Source organism: Lissotriton vulgaris, chromosome 1_1, assembly GCF_964263255.1.
Source record: "Lissotriton vulgaris chromosome 1_1, aLisVul1.2, whole genome shotgun sequence".
Classification (NCBI taxonomy): Eukaryota; Metazoa; Chordata; class Amphibia; order Caudata; family Salamandridae; genus Lissotriton; species Lissotriton vulgaris.
This window is the reverse complement of record NC_141685.1, coordinates 1,342,683,691-1,342,708,341: the sequence shown is the minus strand read 5'-3', so window position 1 is coordinate 1,342,708,341 and position 24,651 is coordinate 1,342,683,691. Positions and strand designations below refer to the sequence as shown.

The window sequence follows — 24,651 nt, the reverse complement described above, 5'->3', positions numbered from 1 at the left end:
CCCAAAGCTGCCCGGCGCAGGGTCACCTTTAATTCACTCAATTCTCTTACAAAATAATGAGGCAGGCGCTGGGAACTGGAAGACAAGAAACAAGTTTATTTCTCATGAGGAGAACCTGTCAACAGACACCGTGGTAAACTGCTGAGGTGTTCTAACAACTGCTCTCCTGCAGGTCACTTTTATACAGTATCAGGACAAAGTAATCTTTATGATCAGTGTCATGTAAGCTTGGTATCCCCGCCCCAGACAGGTTGTCACACAAGCCAAACATTGTTTCATCAACATGGTTGCACAAGCCCAACAGTTATTCTCCTCCCACCCAGGCCAAACAGACAATTTTATCTTGCAGCTGGACCTTGCTTCAGGGTCTAAAACATGTGAGACCGGCCAGATCTAAGAGTCCGTTCTGTTGATAAAAACAGGTCCCATTGTTGGCAAAAACAAGTCTTGCTGTGTGCAGTGCAATAAACCATGTTTGCAAGAGTCTGTTTGGTATTTGGAACCTGTTTGTGTAAGGGTGTCCATGGGTTTGCCTGTAAACAGAGATGAGAGGAAAAACAAGTTTGTGGCAGCAAGTGGTGTTGATGTTTGTCGTGGCGATAGTTTATAGCCCCCAGCTCACATACCAGGTTGGTCAGAGGGATGCTAGTATGGGAAGGGTGAAACAAAGGTGACCAACGGAATGCGGTGGTCAGAATGACTGCAGTTTATGTGCACGTAGGAACTTCCATCAGACAAGATGGCGCAGATAATGTTCATGATTGTCGTTTTGCTTTTAACAGTGGCTTCCTCTGAACACCAGGGTGGACTAACTCAGCCGTCAAGCCTAGCGGATTACAAATGGTGTTGAAATCCGTAAGTGGTTCAAGGTATCTTTCAAGAGTGGGGAGGGCTGTGGTGAGATCTGTTCACAATCATCGAGAATGCACAATGTCAGCAGGTTTGGGTGTTGGAGTTTTCAGGCCAGCTCCCACTCTTAGATGCTTTTCGTCTGAAGTGGAGCTCCAGCTTCTTGTACCTCTTCCCTCCAATACCACTCCTATCCAGACAGGACAAGTGACATTTTGTGACTTGTTTCTTTTATAGGTTAATGTTGTTGTAGTTTATGATCAGCACAAAACATTGTGTCTCAGGATTGGGCATAGAGATTCTGGTATCCCAAGCTAGTGAGCATGAGCATTGGTCCTCTGGTCAGGATGACTCTCCTGGAGGATCTTCTGTCGCAGTAACTGGGGAGTGTTCTGCATACAAACCTGTGCACCATCTGTCTTCTTGCGGGGAGATGGAGCGGTGACAGTTGACAGTTTTAGACCTTCCTTCTGAAGTCTGCAATGTTATTCTAGCAGCCAGGTGTCCCTCTATTAATATGGTGTACGCCTGCCTCTGGGACAAATTTGTGTAGGGTGTGTATCCAAGATAACCAACCACCGCTCTGCACTCCTTTCCCAAGTTTGACTGAAGTTAAGAGCTGTTTATAAACCAGTGAGGCTTTATTGTGGTTGCCGGACCAACCTTCTTTGTTCAAGTCACCTGTTGTGACTATGTTCCTCAAAATCTCTCCGGGATTTGTTTCCTCCCAGATCATTTATCATGCCCCAATGGGACTTAAATCTGGCCCTCACTTTTCTCATGTGCACACAGTTCGATCCTCCGCTCAAATGTCCACTATGTTAACCCTCAAGACTGCTTTCTTTGTGGCAGTTACACCAGCCAGGAGGGTCAGTGAAAAGCAAGCTCTCTCTCTGCACCCTCCTTATATCACCTATTACAAGCTGGTTCTCAGGGCTCATGCCTCCTTTCTACTGAAGGTTGTGACACCCTTTCTTGTGGGTCAGACCATCACCTTGCCTACCTTCTTTTCTATGCCTCATCCCTCTAAAGAAGAGGAGAGACTCCAACATCTGGAGTTGTTGTTCCACATTGATCGAGATAAAGAGTTCCGGGTGGAGGATCATTTCTTTATAGGGTATGTTGGAGCTAAGAAATGGAAGGCATTGCAGAAACTGACCTTCCCACAATGGATCGTGTCAGTATAAAGATCTGATACGCATCAGACAAAAAGCAATGCGCGGAGGGTTTGCGTGCTCACTCCACCAGAGCCAAGGCTGTGACCACTGCATTAGCTCATAAAGTTCTTGTCCTGGACATGTCAGGCAGCAATGTGAGCGTCGCTACATACATTCATTAAACAGAACTGGCTGGACAGTGAGTTCCGTCATAATGAGCATTTTGCCTTTTCAGTCCTGCAGAACTTCTTGGTCTAATCTGTTGGCAGACCCTCCTCCAAGAAGGTATTGCTTGGGTATCTATTCTAAGGTAAGGAATCAGCAGCTAGAGTCTCTATCAGATGAACAAGTTACTTACCTTCTTTTACACTTTCTCTGGTAAAGACTCAGTCTAGCCACAGATACCTTACCAACCCTCCCATCCACCCTGCTCAGCCAACTGATTACAGTGTTAGGGTCACCGTTCTAATGGCCTTAGAATTTCATCTCAGTTGTCAGGTACTTGTGGCTCTCCTATCCTGGTGTGGAAATTCGCGAAAATAAACTGACCTCAGCGTGCTGGGGTGATACCTATATAGACACCGCGCACATCACTTCTGGCATGGATGACGCTCACAATGCCGATGTGGAGCTGATCGACAGCCCCTTCCAGCATGCAGCGGTATTGCCGCTAGATAGAGTCTGTACCAGATAAGGCGTTACTCAAGGGAAGTAACTTGTTCATTATTTTAAAACACTCAAAATAGTAAAACATTTCAAAATAATAACAACGCACTATTTTATACAACTATTTTAAAAATATCAAAGACTTAAAAACTCAATGTTCTTATGTGCAATTTTCTTCCCCATAATATATAATGATACTTTTGACTCCATATTAACATTCCCTCCCTATGTCACTTAGAACTGAAACTATATATGAGAATTTTCGTAAGTGTTTAAAATCCTGGTTGTTTAATATGTAGAGTACTTTCTTTTTCTCCTTCTGTTCCTGTCAGGCTGCGCCGGGAAACCCTTGGGTAGCTGTGCACCTTATAAGATTAAAATAACATAACATAACATTGTTCACCAATAGTCAGTATGGAGTAGTAGAAGTTCTTTGGGAGTAAAGCAAGAGTTGCAGGTTGCCAGCCTTCACAGCTGTGTTGACCTGGTGAACAAACAACATTTCAGTGACAAAAATATCCTTACTTTTGGTGAGGTTAATGGATTAGTTCCAAGGTAAAGGGTAAAAAGATAGGGTGAGTTTTGATCATTACTTGAATTTTGATCTTAGTTACAATCATTCATAAATTAGAATGTTATGTAGAAGAACACATGCTCAAAGCATGAGGTAATTATTGGCTGCTTTTGTTGAGAATTGAATGGATCTGAAGCACAGCTGGTTTAGATGTGCCCAAGAAATGTTCCAGCTTTTTAAGAGTTGTTGGTCAGAAGGGTAAGAGGCAGCACAGATGTTGAGGAATATTTGAGTAGTTTTGTCGCATTCAATTTTCCTTATTCGCCTGAATTCAGACTGATGTTCGTGAAATAAGTGATTTAGGGCCATATGTATCAAGCCTTTTTTGCTCTTGCAAACGGGCAAATTCTCAGAATCGGCCCGTTTGAGAATCCCAAAAGGCCATCGCAAAATAAAGAATTGCAAAATTTGCAATTCTCTATTTTGCGAATACAATTAAGGAATTGCAAATTGCGATTCCTTTAATGCAATTCTGGAATCACCAGAAATTTGCTATTTGGCCTTAAGGAATTGCAAATTTCCACAGACTTCAAGTTGGTGTTAGTTTGCAATTTTCTTTAAAAAAGCACTTTTTTGACTTTTTTAACGTACCATATATCGCACATACACTTTTTTGACTTTTTTAACGTGCCATATGTCGCACATAAATGCCCTTGGGGCATGTATGTGCGCAAAATGTGCACACATGCATATTTCAGGGGTGCAACAGGGTGTCCTTTTGGCACCCTTGCAACCTTGAAATTGCATTCTCAATTTGTGGTTCTCTAATTGGTAATCGCAAATTGAGAATGTCTTCCCATTCATTCCTATGGGCCTCCTAGCCCATAGGAATGAATGGGAAGGTATTCCTTAATTGTGAATCTGAATTTGCTATTCGCAAATAAGGAATATGTAGAATTCGCAACATTTTTAGCAAATCCTACATACATTGCATTTTGCGATTCTCTAAATATCGCAATTTGAGAATCGCAAAAAGTTGTCTTGTCACCTCTACTTTCATGGTTTTACAAAGGGAGGGGAGTTAGAAATTACAGAATTGTCAGTGGTGATTCTTGCTCTTTTGTCAAGGTACTGTGACATTTTGTGAATTGTTTCTTATATACGTTATTGTGGTTCTAGTTCATGATCAACACAAAAGGCGATAAGAAGAATGCTTGTAAAAAGTCTAACCACTGGCAAGTAGAAGTAGCATGCCAATCCATTTTTTTCCACCCACTTGTTTTCCCATCTGGAGGGGGGCTCATGTGGCAGTTCAGGGTGTACTGTTGTTCCCTTGAGGAGCAGGGTCAGTACTGATTGGCAGAAGTCGGGCATTTGTCTAGAAGGGCACTGTGGGCGAAAAACGTTTGGCTGGAATGCTCCCACATATCGGTTGCCAGTTGTTTGACTATTTGCAACCATTCCTCCATCACCTTTTGTGTGAGTGACGTAATTTATGAATGTTCGTGCTTTGTGTAAACCAAGAGCAATCAATACGTACTTTTAAAAAATAAAAAAGAAATATCTAGAAATGTTATCACAAAAAAGTCACAGTTAACAGAAAACGGTTCAATCCCCTGGCTGTAAAAAACGAATCATAGCTTTCAGGTTACATGAAGCGAAAATTTCAGAAAAACGGATTCATTTTCTTTGGGGCGAGACTATTGGCTAATGGGGGCGGGGGTTGCTGTGACTACGGAGGTAATTGTTTAATGCTTTGCCACCACCTAGTGGCTATAGCCGGTACTTCCCGTACATTGGGTCCAGCAACCGCTAAAAAGTTGACGTTACTGGCATTCACAGTCAGAACCAGATGGGATTTGTTAAGGGATGACTAACGGATCTCAGGAAGGCAGCCAATGTTCTCCCTGCTAATGGCCCTTATCAGCTGCCCGCTGGCACAAAAATGGCAATCTTCGGCGTTTCAAAGCGAGATGAAGTTATTGCACATCTCGGCCAAACAGTTTCCCTCCCTGTGCGTGAATAAAGCTTTGACTCCATCTTAACAATTATGCAGTGACAGTTGAAAGGCGGGGCACGTTAACGGTTGCCTTTATCGTTCCTATCTGTCAGCAGAGTAAATCTGATTGACGTTAAACAGTGCTTGAAAGCGGTACGGTTTTATTAATAAATGTCATGTCCATACATTAGTTTGTCTTGCTTTACAAAAACAAAACAGCAGCGAACGATCCAATGTGTTCAGTACATATTGTGGCATAACTTCCAATAATAACTTTTTGATTTTTTTTGTGGAGATAAGTCAGTGTTTGTGAAAAATACCAGATTCAGCGCACGAGAGGCTAAAGTCAACAAGTGCATGGTAACATTGGTTCAACTCCCTCCTCATTGTGGTTAATTCAGCCTTTCATATGTGAATGCCTGGTCTTATGGTCAAATTCCCTGTGTGGCTCTACACTGATGCCTTTCTGCTCCAGAAGTGACGTGCAGGGCCTATATGGACCACTCCCACATGCTGATGTCAGTTGCTTTCGAAACTATCCACGCCCCTAGACACCGGACCGCAACAGCAAATTTTCTTCAATGTGCAAGGGATTTCACCCCCTAAAATAACAGGTTTTAAGCTCATTATCAACGTTTGCAAACAAATATCTGTGACAGATACCCATTGCCTGTGGTGTCTGGGGTCGAGTCACGTCTCCAAGGCCTGCAGCCACTGCATGTCGATGAACTCAAAGGCAATTAGTCAACCCAAGGTGAAACTTTACGTCACCACGCATAAGAAGACTTCTCAAGCATAAGTAGACTCCTCGCTGGTACCATTCCAAGTCACACGCCACATCCAAGTTTTGATCTCGGTTCTGAGCTAGTGGAGCTGCTCCAGAGATCGGTCTTGGTCGCGCTCCTATTCCTCAGGTATTGTACTGTACTATTAACCCGGGTCTGGACGTTTTTCGGGTTTCCCCATTGATACGTAACACCCTATTCCTCAGTTAAGCGTAAGAAACACAGGAAATTGAAGTGGAGTTCTGCTCTCTCATATCACTTATATATGCCTGACCTGGCACGGAGCTGGCCCAACCTTTCTCGAACTAGCACCCAAAGTAGGCCAACTCCGAAGCCGATCCTGCAGCTGGATACTGCACAACTCGAGTTTCTGGGGCCTTCTGCCATGCTGCCTCAGATCAAGGAGTTCCACGTGAGCATGATCTGGATATTTGGATCGCTACCTACTCCCTCTGGTGTGCCTTTGGGCCCCAAAGAGCAGAGATGCCTTTCACTTGAGTTCACCTATAAAGCCAGCTCGACCATCTGAGTCTGTCTTGCCTATGGCTCCTATTCTGACCCCACTGTCAACCCCAAGACCCATGCTGGCCCGGGCACTTCAACTTCACCACCTGACAAGGTCATCCCAATTATTCTTTCTGACACTGAGTAGACGGCTTCACAGACATTGCACCAGAATCAGCCCGAGGCGCTGCTTCCCGCTTTTGAATTACCACAAGGTCGACAACACTGGGCAGCCATCTCTGGAGCCCCTCTTTCCTTTCAGTGAAGTACTAGCGGATACATTAATGGGGCTTGGGCCAAACCTTTGTCCAGCCCACTGGTCAATCGACAAATTACTAGGAGCCATCGTCCAGCTCCAGGCGACCCAACTTTTCTTTTGCAACACCCCTCACCAGTAAATCTAGTGGTGCAGGCTTCCACTAGCTGCTCTAATCCGAACACATTTCCCACCACCCTCTCGATAGGGAATCTAAACGAGTGGAAATATTTGTCAAACATGTTTTTTCTACTACCAGCTTGGCCCTCCACTCTGTAAATGCCAGCTATTTGTTACTATTCCCTTTCCCTTTGAGATTCGGTGGCACAAGTTCTCAATTGTGTGCCTGAAAACCTTCACACTGTGTTTTCTCAGGTGATTCAAGATGATCATGATACAGGCAAGTTAAAAATTAATTGTGGCTTGGCCACCACCAATTCCATGGGGTGGGCAATAATTTGCATATGAGTGGGTCCAAACTAGGGTGACGTGGTGAGCAAAATAACAATATATTAAACCCAGATCTGTGACTGCGAGTAAGTGTTTGAAAAGTTTCAACACTCCATTCATCATTTTATTTTGTGATGTTGCTATGTGCATCCTAAGTGGCTTAGGGCATGCCCAGACCTGAGTCTCATGATTGTTGCGCTACTGGATTCATGCTAGCCTGGCTGATGACGGTCTATACCCCGAAACCAGTCCCAGGATGCTTGTTTCTGTCCAGGGAGGACCTGTCTTGGCAATTCGGGCTGGACTGTTCCATGGTGAGCAGGATCCAGACTAATTTGCATATGGCTTTGTCCAAACTGGGGTGACGTGGCTAGCAAAATAACAATGGATTAAACCCAGATATGTGACGGGGGAGGGGTGAGTGTTTGAAAGGTTTTGTGATGTTGCATAGTTAAAGAATATACATGTTGAGTTGGCCATATTTACTGCAGTTCTCAGGCTGACACCTCATGCTAATGTTTAAAATTGCATTTCAGCTGCTGTGTATTATCTCACCCTTTTCTTGTTTCAAGAGGCAATCACAAACCTGCTGTAATTTGAACAATGAATAGTCAGTTGTTTAGTTTGCTTGAAAATGGTATTTTTAGTTTCACAGTAACTGAATAATTGGTTTCATGCTCTGGTGCTCAGGACGTTCTGATCATGATGAAAATGACACTCGTTGCAATCCATGCGTTTACAACGCATGCCATTACAATGCAAGTCGTTACAACGACGTGTTGTTACATCGCAGGCCATTACAACGCAAGTCGTCACCATGACTTGCTGTGGGGGGGGGGGGGGGTGCTGGAGTTTGGAATTGTACAATTTACTATTCTAACTCCAGTGTGTGCAACAGTAGGGAAGGTGTTGGATTGAAAATCCAACAAGTCCAACACCTTCTGCCCCCTACAGCAAGTCGTTGTAATGGCATGCGATGTAATAATGCGTCAGTGTAATGACTTGCGTTGTAATGGCATGTGTTGTAAACGATGCCTTGTAAATGTTGTTTACCGATCGTGATGTACTATCCAGTGCGAGATATCTTCTGAAGGCCATGCCGCTATGAGCTTCCTTTTTGGGATGTCTGGAAAAGAGAGTGAGGACGCATTTGCACAAAATGCTAGAATTTGATTGGTTCCTACCTCTTGGGAACTGTAGAGAGAAGTTTTTCAATGTAGAAATTGTATGTTTAATTGTGCATTGTGAAATTAGTTAGTTTCAGAAGCCCCTATCTTCTCTTTTGAGAGCAGATGCCCCTTTTCTCTCTCTTGAGACCTTATGCTTATTTGCCCAGCTCACAGAGATAGACTGTTGAGCAAATAATTTTTCCTATTCCTGATTCAACCTTCATTTGTTTCTACCTTTAAAGGCTTTACTTACTGACACCTGCTGCTTAAATTTCACTGATTTCTCTTAAAACCCCAGTTTATGTCCCTTCAGGTGAACTAAATCTTACCCAATTTGCATCTATTTTTTTTATATCTTGCCGTTGTATTTACTATTTTGACTTGCTTTGGATTGTACTAAACCATGCTGTAATAAGGTGATTATCGACGTATGACTAACTAATTTAAGTTTGTAACTTTGCTAAACTGCTAATAAACCTTCATGGCTTGCAGCTCTACTACTCTCTGTCATCCTGATGGGGCAAATTGGGCTTCACTGTCATTGATATGTTACTGAACTGTTGATGTTAATCGTCAATTTGAGACAAAGGTCCATCCACACGACTGCTGCTTGTACGTAAATTTGCACCAAAGATATGCACCGTGCAAACCCCATCCTGCGCTCTTTCTGTAGTTAAATGTCTACTGCGGAACATGTTTGAAACACTTTTTATACCAGTGTGAATCTTTGGAGAAGAGAAATGCACATTATTTTCTCTTTGTGTTCAGTTTTTAGTAGAATGACTATGTCCAGTGTATTCGTTATTTGAGGCCATTCTTTAAGGTTGGTATTGTTTGACGGTTGCTTACTTGTGAGGTGCAGCTGAGTATTACTAGCATATGAATACATGCATATGTCCATGCCTTGTAGCTTTGAGCTTAGAGGTTCCATACAGAGGTGCAGATGGTAGGTGAAAGAATTGAGTCTTGAAGGACTCTGCAGTGTGAGGAATAGGTTTAAGATTCATGGCAGGCCATTTACTGCTTACAGTTCCTTGACTTGGATTATCCACTCTGCTCAACCCAGGCTGCTAGTGTCTCCAGAATTTCTTGAAATAAAGCCTAAAATAAGCAACATAAAAATAACAGACAGCACCATTTCTAGACCACGGTAAGGATGAGATTACGGGCTTGGGTGATGAAAACCATGAGGATGTCCAAGACAAAGGCTTTAGATTATAGCGTTGCCGAATAAGTGTCTCCTCCCAGATCATGGGTGAAAAATACAGTACACTGCCTCTACTTCAAGAGAAGTTCTCAAAAAACAGGAACTCGTCAAAAAGTGGCTAAAGAGTATTGGATGCCTTTGGAAAAGCAAGGCAAGAAAGCGCCCTTCATTTTCTAATGCAGGAATATGAAAAGAAAACCTTTTTGGTGCCAAACCTGCAACAGATTTGCGAACTAGATACTTGCATTCTTAAGGCCACCGTGTCAGCAGTGGCTCCTGAACACACTGCTCTCTGACTGACAGGTCAAACCAGACTCAATGGGCCCGATTCACAGAATGAACTGAAGACTCAATCCTAAATTTACTACTATTTTGGTATTCACAGAATGCACTTACTACTTTTGGCATTCACAGAATGAACGTACTACTTTTGGTATTCACAGAAGTTAGGATTTTGTCTTAAGTTTGTCTTAAGACAAACTTAAGACAGACTTAAGACAAACTTAAGACAAAATCCTAACTTCTGTGAATACCAAAAGTAGTAAGTGCATTCTGTGAATACCAAAATAGAAGTAAGTTCAGGATTGAGTCTTAAGTTCATTCTGTGAATTGGGCCCAGTGATATTGGTGGTCGCCATGACAAAGTTTACTAGCTCTGATCTATACCATATCCCCCTCTGTTTGTCTGGCCAAATAGCGCATGAAAAGGAATGCATTTGAATTTAGGATTATGGCATCGGTCTACATCACGATTAATGCAGCAAACTGGTTAGCCATCCTAAATAGATACGAAGAGGGTGTTATGACAAAAGATGATAATTATTTAGCAGCTGTTGCACACAGAACAATAGAGTCATTAAGGTCATTCTAGTAATGCAACTGGCAGGGATTCATGTTGCAAAGGAAGCAGTGCCTAATGCCGTGGTTTGGTGCTCCCTCAGGGACATAAGCCTTTCCTTCAAAATAAATTTAAAAAACGACATCTCTAGCCATCTAGTTTGTGGCAGAAAAATGAACACTCTCCACAACACTATTTGAATAATAACTACTTATGAGTGTGTTATTTTATTAGGGGGAGCCGGGTCGGACTGGCCTATAAAGCAATCAGGCAGTGTAGGATGGGCTGATCTCACAGCTGTGTTTGTGGGCCTCTTATGTTTTTACAGTTTTGGACCGGTTTTATGACCAGTTGGTCCGGTTTTTCCTGTTTATTTCCCATATTTTACCACTTTTTTTTAACTATATGCTTTGCTAATGTGGGCTACTTTTATTTTGGTGCCTGTGCCTATTTTGTGTTCCAGTCTGACCCTGAGGGGAAGTGAATATCTACAGCTGTGCCAAGGCTCCTCTCTAAATTGTATCTGTCATACAAAAAAATTTGATACTCAATTTTATTGGGTTTTTACAAACATTGTAAACCAAAGACACCACAGTTCCCAAGCTGTAGCACCAAGCGTGACGCACGAATGCTATCACATTCAAGGTGACCCACTTTTCGGTGAGCTTAATTGTTAACATATCAGAGACCTCCCGTGAGAGGCCAAATTCCCCTACCTCTTTCCCGTTCATGAGCCCAACAGGCACAGCCATTTGCACCAAAATGTCTTGTATTTAACTGGATATCCCCAGGATTCATACACCGGTTGTTCCTGTGCCGCACACCATTCACAGCCTTTGCGCCAGTGAGAGACTGAAGGGGGGACAGGGTTTTCCCATCTTGCCTCTATATCTCTTTTGGCGACCATGCTAGCAGTACCTAGGAAAGACCGATCTGCCCGTTCCTTCCATTATTCCTAGGAGCAATACTTGAGCAGAGAGTGGAACCTCCCAACACCGGACCTCATCCAGTTCTCTAGCCACCTCTATCCAGTATTTCTGTATGACCTCACAGGACCATCCCATATGATAAAAGTGTGCTGGCTAGTCTGTGCATCATAGACAACTTGGAGTCGGAAGGTGTACCGCCCAGTATAGCCAGGTTGGTGTGAGGGATGCACAGTGAAGATAATAAAAATGAATTAGCCTAAGCCTCGCTTATATGGTAATCATTCGGGGAGCCATGAGGGCTTCCCCCCATCGTTATCCTCCAGGGGGCCCACCCAACTCTCCCATCGGTATCTTAGCTGGTCTTAGTATTAGGGTAGTCATTAACTAAGGACCGATAAATCGGGGATACTCCTCCTTTCCTTAGGCGTCCCATGTGGATTTTAGCTTCCAAGGGGCTGAATTCTGGTAGTGTGGTGCCCGTGGGGATGAGCAGAGCGATAGCAAATCGAAGCTGCAGGTATTTATAAAACTGATAGGCGTTGAGAGAATATAGATCCTGAAAGGTCCGGATATGCCCTCCCGACCAGATATCTCCTATTTGTGACATGCCAATGAGGTCCCATTTTTGGTACCCTTCCAATGTCCCCACATCCCTAGTCCACCTACCCTGCCACAGCGGCATCTGGAATGGGTGTTTGGTATCTCATTGAGTATAACGCAGCACAGACCGCCAAGCCAGGAGGATTGATCTTGTCACGGCTGAGATATTTGGTGGGATTGGTGATCCGCAGAGCATATCTTGAAGCCTCGAGATACCCAGACCTTCCAGCTCTTGTTGGTATGCCGGGTTCGACCACCCCCTATTGAACCAGTCATTGATTACCAAGAGAAGAGTTGCTATACAATAGAGTAGAAGTTTGGACATTCCTATACCCCATCATATGTAGCTTTCTGATAGTGAGTCAGTGCCACCCTCGTTCTGGAATCGCCCTCAAGGAATGACGTTGCTAGTTTGTCAAGGGGCCAAACCATTGGTGCGGGAGGTTTTGCAGTACAGAGAGGAAGCACAGGAGTATAATCATTTTGTAGACATTTTCCCCATCAGGTTCAATGGAAGGGATTGCCACTGCTGCAGATCTGTTTTGGCCTTTTTAATTAGTGGAGGCAGATTGATAGACCAGGTAATTCCAAGTGTAATGCCACCCAGATCCCCACGTACCGAAAGCTAAGCTGCCTAATAGGAATGTTCGATTGGCAGTCTATGCACTCCCTGGAGTCGTGGAAGGGAATCAGAACTGACTTCATTGGATTAAGCCTCAGCCCTGACGCCTCCCCAAAGAGTTCCAGAATCCATATACTGTGCGATCTAGATCCGCCATGTACAGGAGAATATTGTTCGCGTAAAGGGCAACACGCTCTTCATGAGACGTGCTTCAGTGCCATCCCTGGATTTGGGCATCACATCTAATAATTCTCGCTAGCAGCTCTATTGCCAAAGCAAAGAGCAAAGGGGATAAAGAGCATCCTTGCCTCGTCCCCCAATGGATCGAAAACTCCTGAGAGAGAATTCAGTTGACAAAAACACGAGCCGACAGGTTTGAGGACATTACTCCGGAAATATGTTCCAAAGACTGTCCGGACAAGTACCTCATCCATATATTGCAAATCTACAGTATCAAAAGCCTTCTCAAAATCTATCAGTAGTAATGCCAGATATGGAGGAAGGAGGTGCTGATGCTCCAGCACCACATGTAGGCACCTTAGGCAATGCAGTGTTCCACAACAGGACATGAATCCAGATTGGTCGGGATGTATCATAGTGGACAGGACGTGTTTGATGTGAGTAGCAAGGATCTTCATGGCATAAATTTTAACTTCTGTGTTAATAAGTGATATCGGCTGATAGTTCAAGCAGGATGTGGAAGGTGGGTTTGCCTTGGGTATGACCATGACCGTGGCCAGATCGTTGTCTCGCGAAAATCCTTCTCGAACCCCCGCTTCTTTATAAAGGGCCTGCAGTTGTGGTATCAGCATCTCCCTGAAAGTAGAGTAGTATTCAGCCGGGCGTCCATCTGGACCCAGGGTTTTGCTAACTGCCATCATTTATATGGCCTGGCCTACTTCCTGCTATGATATGCGCTGATCTAGCATCTGACTCTCGCCCCCGACAATTCCGGTTGCGGGACAGCTCACAAAAAATCAGAACTACCCCTTGCTTTCGGGGGTCAATGTTGTGGAGTAAAGGTTTTTCTAATATGCTGCAAATGTCTGAGCTATAGAATGTTCCCCTCCGCATCCATGAGTTCGGGGATTATCTGATTCACTAAGGGGCGGGACACTAACGAGTGTAGGAGTTTACCATTTTTATCACCCAACCCATACACACGGGCCAAGGAGGATTGCCACATTTGCTCGGCGGATTCTAGGGAGATATGGCGAACTTCCTCGTGTATGAGTCAGAGCGCATGCACTTCGAGGTAAGAGAGGCGTTCTTCCCGGGATCTGTACATCGCTTTGATGTGACCCTTGGCGAAGCCTCTGATAGTAGCCTTGCTAGCTTCCCAAAGAGTGCTTGGTGACCCGACAGTACATTCATTAAGTTGGAAGTATAACTTAAGTTACTCCCTTAGGGTTTTTTTGCACTCTTTGTGCTGGAGAAACCAGGCATTCATCCGCCAAACCAGGCGAAGTGCACCGCTCGGGTTCCCCAAGCACAGGCGTAGGGGTGAGTGATCGTAGATTCCCCGAACTAGAGTGTGGGCACCTGCCACCATGCGGCAGTCATGGGCATGAACATCAGGTCAATACATGATTGAGTATGGTGGGCTACCGAGATATGAGTGTATTGGTGAAGACAGCGGTTCCACTTTCTCCGGATATCACAGAGCCCAAGTTGGGAGGAGCAGTCCGATAGCCGTCTGGCACACGAACAACGGCTCCAAGAAGGGACACCTGTAGCATCAGTGGTTAGGTCCAACCACTGTCAGTCTCTGAGGAAGTGAGGATAGCAAGGCTGTCAGGTCATGGAAGGATACCTTGAGGAGTGTCGGAGGCACATAGACCGTAATAAGATTTAGTGTCTGTCCCCCCATTTTTACTGTGAGGGCTACAAACCATCCCGGGGGTCTGAGATTTCTCGAGTGACTGTCTGGGGGATGGAACGGCAAAGGAGAATGACAACCCCTCTGGAGCCCTGAACAAACCCTGCATGATGGACCATGTTGTATCCCTGTCTGGCTAAAAAAGGGCACTGATTGCCTAGTAGATGAGTTTCTTGCAGTATGAGAACACTGTGTGCAGAGAGCTGCACAAACTTCAGAACCGCCGTCCGCTTCACTCTATCTAGGAGCTCATTAACATTCCATGAAAGAATGCGCAAGGATTCCAGACCAGAGCTATTGGATGACATTGGAGTTAATACTAACTGGGCAAGGACTGGTAAATCAATATATGAGTAGCTTAAGCATGGTGTCTGTTGTATTAAAGAACTGGATAAGAATCAAGAATAAACAGAGAATTCCCCAAACAAAGCCCCCAGTAACCCACCCCTTCCCATACTTCTTTCCCTGAAGCATCTGTCAACCTAACACAAACTGGTCAAACTGGTGTAACCATTATCGTTGTAGGACACAGTGGTAATCCCCTCCAAGTTGTAGGATTCACTGAGTCTCAGGAGTTCAGGGTGTCAAGCTTTCTGAGGCCGCCATAACGCCACGGCCGAGTATTCTCTGGCTTCCCTTCATGTCATTGGACTGCGGGAAAGGTCAGGTTCCTCAGGCATACTCAGCTGTGGATTCGGGAAGTTTCCTTGAGTCACCACCTCGCTCAGTTCAGAATCTTGTGACAACTCTTGCTCCACATCAGCAGTTCTGGTGATCTCGAGAGACTTTGTCGGGTAGTGCACCCTCTTCGAGACCTTGTACGCCTCCACTGTGATTTTGGTGCCTTATTTCTCCTTCTGCTGGCCTTGACCCGTACTGGGGGCCCAGCTGGTGCTTTGTTAAGGGCTAAGGATTGTTCCTCTGTGGTCCATGTTCAGGCGCCATCGGGGTGTCGAAAAAATGGCTTTTATTGTTGAAGATTACCCTGAGACGGGCAGGGAACAAAAGCCGGTAGGATAGGTTGAGAGACCGTAGTTTCTGCTTGACAGCCATGTAGGATCTCCTTTATGCCTGCACTTATTTGGTGTTGTCTGGGAATACCAATAACTTTTTTCCTTGGCAGGAGAGTTGTTGAAGAGTGCACGCATCCTGTAGGATAGGGTCTCTGTCTTTAAATTTGAGGAAACATGCGATTATTGTTCTCTGGGGACTCTGGGCGGAGGCTTGGGCACCAGGGTTTGTTGCACCCACTCCACCACGAACCATGGTTATAGGCGCTGCAATGGATCTAGGTCTTAATCCAGTTCTCAATATAAAGAGCAGCGTGAGTAGGCTCTGTTTCCTCTGGGATGCCCACAAAGCTGAGGTGGTTCCTACAGGAACGATTTTCAGAGTTTTCTACCCTTCTGTGGAGTTCGGCTGTGTGGGACAAAAGTCGTGATACTTGGGACTTCACTGTAACCATTTCATCTTCCGGGGTAGACAAGCAGGACTCAGCCGCCGAGATCCTGGCTGTAGCATTACGGAGGTCTTGTCCAATGAGCACCACATCCACTCTGACCTCCCAAATCCTGTTTTCAACTGAGTCCTAGGTGATGCGTATTGCCTGTAGAAAAGTAGCGAAATCTCCTTCCATGAGTGGCGCTTTGGCGTGAGCTGTCCCATTGACACCTGCATTCCCTGTAGTGTATTGTTCCATTTGTGTTTGGGAGGGGGGCGGTTTTATTACTTTGTTTTTACCCATACTTGTATACCTGGCCCCTTCTTCGGAGTCCTGCGATGGGGTGCCCGCCCAGTGGATGTATTTCATCACTGGGATCTCTTGTAAGACCTGAGCCGCTAGGGATGCCTTTCAAGAGGTTCGAGTCAGGCTCGCACCCCCACATCCCTCTAGTTCTTCTCCTCAAGTGCTAGTCTGTGTCGACTCCGGCTCTCCGTGCAGTATGATGTCTCTCAGGGCTGAGATGCCGACCCAACCCACTATTGACCTTGTTCTCTTCTCCCCATAGAGGGATCTGGTGAGGTGTCACTCTCTTTCTCTATCATCTTCCATGCATCAATGGGCCACCCTGAACCAGGTCCTGCTTCTCCCTTTGCAAGGCACTGCAGTCATTTTTCAGAGGACTAGGATCTATGGCAAGCGAGTCCAGGCCTCTTTCAGCTTCACCCCTTCTGCTGGATCCAGTATACCTCAAGGTGGGGGGCCACAACCCCACCGTTCTCTTCTCAGATAAAGACTATTGGAAGGGACCCCATCCCATTCCTGGTGGTTCTTCTCCAGTTTTCGGCCTTTCCCTCCAGCCCCTCACCTGGCACTCTTCTTGTGGGCTAGGGAATGGGACGAGCAGGACCAGGACACCTCCACTCTCTGACCCGGACCATTGCTGCTGATAGAGCCACCTACAGGCCCGAGAGCTCAGGCAGTCTCCTGCAGTATGATCTTCAATGGTGGGAGGGGGGACAGAGTCTCTCACCTCCGCTCCTTCTTTCCAGGACGCATGGCCTCGTAATGTGGCTGTGCTCCATCCGCCCTTCTAGCCGCTCACTCGTCCTCGGTGCGGGCTCTCCAGAGCCCCACCACCGCCACAGCCACAGTACCCCAGCAAGCCCAACATCCTGGGAGCATCCCCAGTGCTCAGGGGCAGCTCACACCAGGACAGCTCACCTCGCCAGGAAGCTGCCCCCCAGGCGATTCTGCAGATCTCAGTCTGCCCAGCGCCAGAGCGGTCGACCTTTTTCAGATCCACTAGTCTCTCAGGGACCTTTTGGTGAGGGATCTAATGCTCCCCCAGCAGGCCTCAGATCGCCATCCCTTCCACAGCATTTACCGGTGGCCGCCATTTTGTGTGAGGATGGCACTGCACCCAGCTCCACAAATATAGATCGAGCATCTCACAGCTTGGAGCTCAGCCACCGGATTACCTCACATTAGTCACTATTCGAGACAGGAGCAATGCATCATCTCCAAGGCCCAGGGTCCAGCGGAGGTTCGTGCGGAAGATGTAGGGTCCGGAGCACTCTCAAGGTGCGACCGCCATCTTGACGCTCGTAGCCTCGCCCCCCGTGATAAATTATTTGAAAGCATCATGCTGTTGTCCAGAAGATTATAGTTCCTTAGGGCAGACTCAGAATACTATGCAGTAATTTGCAAAACCAATAGTCGACTCTCCAATTGTATTTTCCATAATATGACATTTGAAAAAAGACATTTTGGATGTGGCGCATAAGGTCTGGGACTGAAATTATGCCTGGTCGCCAAAACAGAAGTTGTCCCCATTAGCGAAACCACATAGCTAAAAAAGTGGCCCACATTAACAAATCAGGATAGTTTTCAACTTGTAAAGAGACCTGGAGTATAGGTGTTTTGCAGGGTATGGGAGACTGTATACATTTGTGGTTGATGAAGGGAATGTTTGAGGTAGTATCAGGGAAATAAACGATAAATCCCTGACAATAAAACAAGCCCACAAACACCACAAAAAAAATGGTCCACACAATGACCTGTCAGCCCAACCCTGCACTGCCTGATTGTCTTAATCTCTGGCACGGGGCTAAACAGCTGCACGCATTTCCACATCTGTTGTCTCCTTATTTCCTTTGTACGTGCTTACCTTTCAGCTATCTCTCGTCACAGGAGGCAACCTTCTTAACCCTCTTTATTCAGTGCCCCACCTCCAGTGCATCCCTGGAAAGATTGATAATACTCTGTCCAAGTTTTTTTTTAAGTCTAGGAGGTGCTGAGAAATGAATCTGAAATGTGTTTCAAATGTAACCTCTGGCACCCACTACAGTCAGATGGTGTTAGTACTCGTGTTAATTTAAACGCCATCTACAGCAGGGATCAAAAGAGAAAATTATGCATATGTTATATGTGAGCAAGACGTTTCATTATTATGTAGATAGCACCAAAATGTAATAATTCTGCTAAAAGTTTACCGATTAAAGATCAACCATGCAATATGCCTAGTATCACCAGATAACATGTTGCTACGAAGATTGCTATCTGAAGGCTAGCACACTTTTTTTAGGAGCAATAACAGTTCTCTGACTCAGAAACATGGCAAATGCTGTGTCACTGAATGCCAATCCTTCTCTGCAATTTATTTGAAAAGCAGAGAACGCTGAACTCCTGCCTGAATCATTATTTTATGGACACTGGTGGTAGCGTAAACATGATTGGGACTACAGGTTCTGAGGAGTTTGTTCCCTTAAATATGTTGCTTCATCGTCCCTCATTCCCAGGCCTTTCAGTTTCAAAATCTTCTGAATCTGTGAAAGACCTGATGATGGAGAAGAAAAAGTTACTTGCCTGTAATTGGTGTGTATAGTAACATAGTAGCTTTCACATATTTGCATGCCAGCCCCTCTCCTCTGCAAGGAGGCTATCATTCAAAACTGAGGATGTTAAAAAGCCTGACAGACTTCAGAGGTGGAGCTTTGGGTCTCTCCACTCTACATTGAGACTGGCCATCCTTATTGAAGCGGAAACAGCAATTACAATGATGGCCGAACCACACGTTGCCTTTGCAACGTAGTCTGAACCACAAATGTGTCTTAACCACTCATTCCTTTACCACGCATGTCGTTACAATGACATGCCTTACGTAAAGCAGCATCGGACTTTAAAGTCCAATGCTTTTCCTACTGTTGCGTGGACTGGAGTTGCAATAGTAAATTATAATTAAGGCTCCCTGTTTTCCATTTTTACTGATTTTTACAGATAAATACAGACAGAAAACATTCATTTTCTTGTATTTATTTATTTTTAAATACAGATAAAAATGGAAAATGGGTTGCTTTTGAGTAATTTTCAATACTCTCTGCCATGACTGCTAGGCCAATAGATGTGTGATTGATAGATAAGAGAGTTAAAAAAGAAAGGATTTTTAGAAAAGAGGCTTTAACAGCAGTAGATACGCACATGATTGATACTGAAATTTGCATATTTTCATATAAATTTACTGATTTATGTTCTGCGAGTGTTCAAAGCATTGAAACCTCGCAGACATTCAAGCATGAGTGCAAATTTATCGGTTAAATAAATGTGGAAATATACTAATTTCAGCTTTATTTTTCCACAAAATCCAAAATAAATATGGATAAATACAGATAAAACTAGCAAAAAATAAATATGGATAAATACAGATGGAAATGGCCCAAAAATAATGACCTAAAATATAATGTTCCAAAGTCCAGTGCTTTCCCAGAGGCAAGCCATTGTACAGACTTGCGTGGTAAATGAATGCGTGATAAAGACTCTTTCGTTGTTACAACCGCGTTGTTAAGGAAAGCGAGGCTTAGGCACATATGATTGTGTCATACAACCTTATTGAAGAGGTGGAACATCTGTTATAATAAATTCTAAAGCGGAGGGCTCTCAGTAATTAGTTCCAAATATGAGCTTGGTAGGGATCAGTAGATTCCGCAAAATTCTTTATTCATTATTTCATCAGTCAGAAATAGCCAACATAATGTGTTCTTTTTGGTTAAACAACTGAAATTCATTTGACAGAACATATAAGTCATTTGACAGAACATATAAGTCATTTGACAGAACATATAAGTCATTTGACAGAACATATAAGTCTTCACAGTGAAAAAGTGAGTTCCATAGAATAATCATTCAAAGTGAGGGTGTAATTGACTCAGAAAACGGATACTTTCAACTCATAGTGCTGGAAAGACACAGGTGACAAACCCTCCTTAGACCCGCATCTCTTAGCGTGTGTTGGTGCTCCTAAGCACCTATAAAGGCAAACACACACAAGCAGGGATGCGGATCTAAGGGGTGTTCATCAAAGGAACAGAAGACGTTGGTTGTTTTTAACTGTTGAATTTTTTTTACTGAGTTTACTAAGACTATTGATGGGAAGAATTGTTCCCGTTTAATCCAGAATGAGAAGTAGATCGCATTTCTTTTTCTTCCCTGGTAAGCATGTAAACACAGCCTAGTTTTGAACTTGGTGTGCGTACATAATTCTTGGATATTTGTTGAGGTAAGTTCCAGAGATAGCCCCATCCAGTGGCTGTCAGGGTGAGATTTTTTAATTTTGGACTTGGATCCACAGATATTATGTTACAAAATGTACGATCTCAGAGAAAGCATAGATGTTCTTCAAGAGCAAAGCAGACATACATATGCAAACATGCAATAAGTGAGATGGAAGTTAGCTGTAAACATCTTGAGCAAGTAGTGTGCATTTAGATTCCAGAGTATCCCTTGTTCCCTGGGATCTTGTTCTGATATTTTTCTCCACCTCCTAATGCTGCTGTGATCTTGTCTCTCCCAACAGAAACTCAGTGTTGGAAGCCGGGACTCCGGGGACTCTTTGCGGGGACTGGGGGCATCTTTTCAAGAAGATGCGTGCCCCCCCACTGCCAGACTCGCCAAGCTGGATGAAGATGAACTGTAGACCCCCCACTACACCTTGCGATCCCTCCTCTTGTGGACATAAAAGCATGTTTGCTGAAATGATTGCATATAACCACTTTTCGGTTTTGGGGAGGGATAGACACCAAGAAGATGCATTGAAACATGCTTTTCCTGGCTCGATGTCAGACTCAAGATAAACTACTCGCTCTGGAGAGGCCAGTGGATTCTTTCTTTGTGTTTTTTGTACAGATTTCTTTTTGAAAAAAAGGGAGCCGAGGTGCCACGGCGGAGAGATTTTGTTTACAATTCAGGGGCTTTGAGCAATGCCCGTGCCTTTTTAGGGGGTTGCCAAGAATCCAGGGTGACGAGCCCTATCTCATCGTATTTTAATATTGATCAAAAGACGCTTGCTTTGCCCATCACTTCCCCTGCTGGATATTTGTATTTTTAATTTTTTAAGCTTAGGAAGATTCCAGCGGAACCATCCTCAGGACTAACCCTTTAGATCGGAACAGGCTGGCTCCCCTCCCTCCAGCTCTTTTCTTCCCCACTGATGAAGCACTTCCATCTACCTGACGCACAAGCAGAAAACCTTCCTTGAACAAGAGAAACTGAGGGAACGGAGGGGTCCAAGTGGGTAGGTGTGGGGCTAGCTAAAATCTTACCTTCATTGCCTGGAGACAGTAACCTTTCTTAGCATCCTGGAACTTTGTAAATAAACAGGGAGGATCAGTTTCGTCTCACTTCATCACTGCCACTTTTCGCCCTGGGTAGCATCAGCTTGACTTGAATCCTCAGTTGGTGAGAAAACAGTTCAGGTTGAGGGGAAAATTCTTAGGCGAATGATACTTTCAGCTCAATTCCTCAAAATAGCAATTTAAAATGTGCAAGCAAAGAACAAAACATTGGATGTTTCACAAATAACTTTACATCAGTTTTGGACAGTAACTGCCAAAGCCATCACTTGCCTTCCCGATGGCCGTCTACATAAGGTGACAACAGGAAGCAACGGGAAGACTTCCATTGGGGTGCACAGACTCATGGTGGGGAGGGGGGTTATGAATAGCATGCTGCCTTGTGTGGGTCCTGCGGTGTGTGTGGAAGGGGGTGTGAGGAAGGGCTTAAGAGGTAGAGAGTTGCGCCAGATAACTCACAAACCTTTTCGATCATATTAAATCGAAGTGATAACCAAATGGAATTGTCTGATTCCTCTAATGATTGAAAGCTATAAAGCTGTTAGGAAGAAAAGCCAAAGAGATTTGTGGCACTGAAATATTGCATATACAAAGCATTTAACATTGTGTAATTTGGTACTGCTACAGCAGTCTTGTCTTTTTTTCTCACTTAGGTGGAACTTTCTTGGCCAAAAGGAATATGTGCAAATCGAATGATAGATTTCTAAGTGAAGAGAAAGAAGGCGACTCTCATCTCAGACAGGGGCACTAATACCTGTGTTCAACTCATCTATTTACCCGCTTTGTGTCTACATGTCTGTCTCTCTGTCTGTTTATCTGTCTGTCCGTCTGTCCGTCTGTCCATCTGTCTGTGTATCTATCTATCTATCTATCTATCTATCTATCTATCTATCTATCTATCTATCTATCTATCTATCTATCTATCTATCTATCTATCTATCTATCTATCTATCTATCTATCTATCTATCTATCTATCTATCTATCTATCTATCTATCTATCTATCTATCTATCTATCTATCTACCTATCTACCCACCTACCTACCTATCTATCTATCTATCTATCTATCTATCTATCTATCTATCTATCTATCTATCTATCTATCTATCTATCTACCTATCTATCTCTCATCCATCCTCCTCCACACATCTCTGTAGAAAAAGCAAGCATGGGTGTCACTTTAGTGATGCATGCTATACCAGTTTCACAACAGACACCCTGATTGAGCTGGTGTTGGAACTGTAATAGTATGCAGAACATGTCCGAGAGGTTTTTTACAGTGTGGTCAACATGTTTCGATCTCTGATAGTATGTGGAATGCGAAGGTATTCTAGTCAATGCTAAATCTCCAGTCCAAGAACATTGTCATCCTTGAATATTTGCTCCATGGCCAAAAACATTGATCTTCTGTGCGCCCCAGTGTATATAGCCTTTAAAGACCCTCATGTAATCATGTATTCTAGGATGGTCATGGAGGTTTATTCTTCGTGGTAGTGGATAAAGCTCTGAACAATTAACATTTTAACTGCAGTTTAGGCAATCTAATTCATGAGTGCTGTCGAATAACTTGCTCGGCCTTCAAGAAAAATCACTTAAACTCGATGTTGGGTAGATTGACAAAGAATGTAATGTTAGTTGTAAAAAATAAGGACAGCATACTTTGTAAACAGAATCCAGGCTGTGGTCTGGAGGATAAATGATAAGTCTGAACCAGAGAAGGTCAAGTTGGAAAGCGGATACTATCTTCAGGCATGGGGCTTGATATCCTCCAGGAACTAACGTAAACTGCAGGTGGAACGAGCGGAAGGTAAAATACTGTTAAGACTACGGTACTCAATAAACTACCTCTGGCCGTCGCAGTATATCTTTACTATCTGTCACTTAGCACAGGACAATAGATGATCTGACTTTGCAAATCCAGGGGTACAATCGTCATCTTACGAGGAGTGAGTTGATGGAAAGTATGATGTTTCCCAATATGTCTTAAATCCGAAAACCCGGCAGGACATAAGCGAAGCTGTACGTATAATGGAAAACCACTCAGCATAACTGCCTATTAATGCAATGATTTAACTGCCTGACATGATTGACTCAGCCTCAACCGTTATGTTATCAGTACATTAATATTGCTTTCTAAAGCTTTAGTAAGCCATTGTATCGACATATGCGCTTATGGAACGGTTGTGGAATTTCAGTTGAATGGTTGTTTGGTTACGTTTAGCTGGCTAGCAGAGATTTCTTAAAATGTCCAGTTTACAAATGGTTTATGTTAATGTGAAACTAAAATGAGTTTTTTCCAATTAAAGATCGTTGAGGTGTTTTATGTACATGGAAGAGTTTGCCACTGAGCTGGGTGATCAGATGTCCATAGCCTGTTCTATGCAGATTTTTTACAGACAACATTGTTTGCCAGGCAGCTAGCTACAATATTATGTTGTACATACAAGGTTGAGTTATGTTTTTAGCTATCTATATCTGAGTAATTTTAAGATGTATGTTGGTAAGGCAACATGTGCCTCTTTGCTGTTGCCTTGATTCACGGTCCCTCGAAGCCTTCTGTAGAACTAGACATCTGAGCTGTCAAAAGTCTGGAGTCCCACTCAGAGACTTGCTACTGTCAATAAAAGGCCCAGTCCTTTACTAAAGCGGTCTATCCCATCACTGAAAAGAATACCCCCTCCCTCCCGTTTTATGCATACTATGCTAATTTCTCATTACCCCAGGGGTTTGAGCTCACTCATTCCAAGAAGGTTGAAGCCAGAAGTCCCTAGAATCAGCCGCTCGTGAGCATTCCTATGATCCTCAATTGTCCTAGGAAAACAGAGGCTGCAACACAATTTACGAAAGGGACTGACTTCACCATTTGGGCTCTTGCAAGTGTTCATTTTTATTTGGGTTTTTCATTTTCCACTTATCTATCTACTGTTTATTATTACCCTTCATCATTTATTCCGCCTATAAATATATATCATTTGAGGAAGGACACAATTTGTGCTGCTGTCCTTTTCTTTTCTTTAAAGAGGTATCAACAAATGGCTTCATCAACATTTCTGCACTTTGCGTAAAGATTAGGCTAATTACAGATACAATTTGTTGGGGGAATTGCTCCTATGTCACGAAGACAAGGCCACAGGTGAAAGCGCTATATGTTGAAACATG

The 24,651-nt window shown here is 44.0% G+C and overlaps 1 protein-coding gene across 2 annotated transcripts in view; it reads left to right on the top strand.

Moving 5' to 3' along the window:
* The window catches only part of ARHGEF25 (Rho guanine nucleotide exchange factor 25), a 922,723-nt gene extending 898,904 nt beyond the window's left edge, over positions 1-23,819 (top strand). Inside the window, exon 16 of one of the 2 annotated variants that reach the window (XM_086966568.1) lies at positions 20,718-23,819. In XM_086966568.1, coding sequence (XP_086822694.1) covers positions 20,718-20,837 — 120 coding nt within the window. In that variant the 3' untranslated portion in view covers positions 20,838-23,819. The remainder of the gene's footprint in view (positions 1-20,717) is intronic. The other variant, XM_086966567.1, reaches the window with a different exon arrangement.
* The last annotated feature ends 832 nt before the right edge of the window (positions 23,820-24,651 follow it).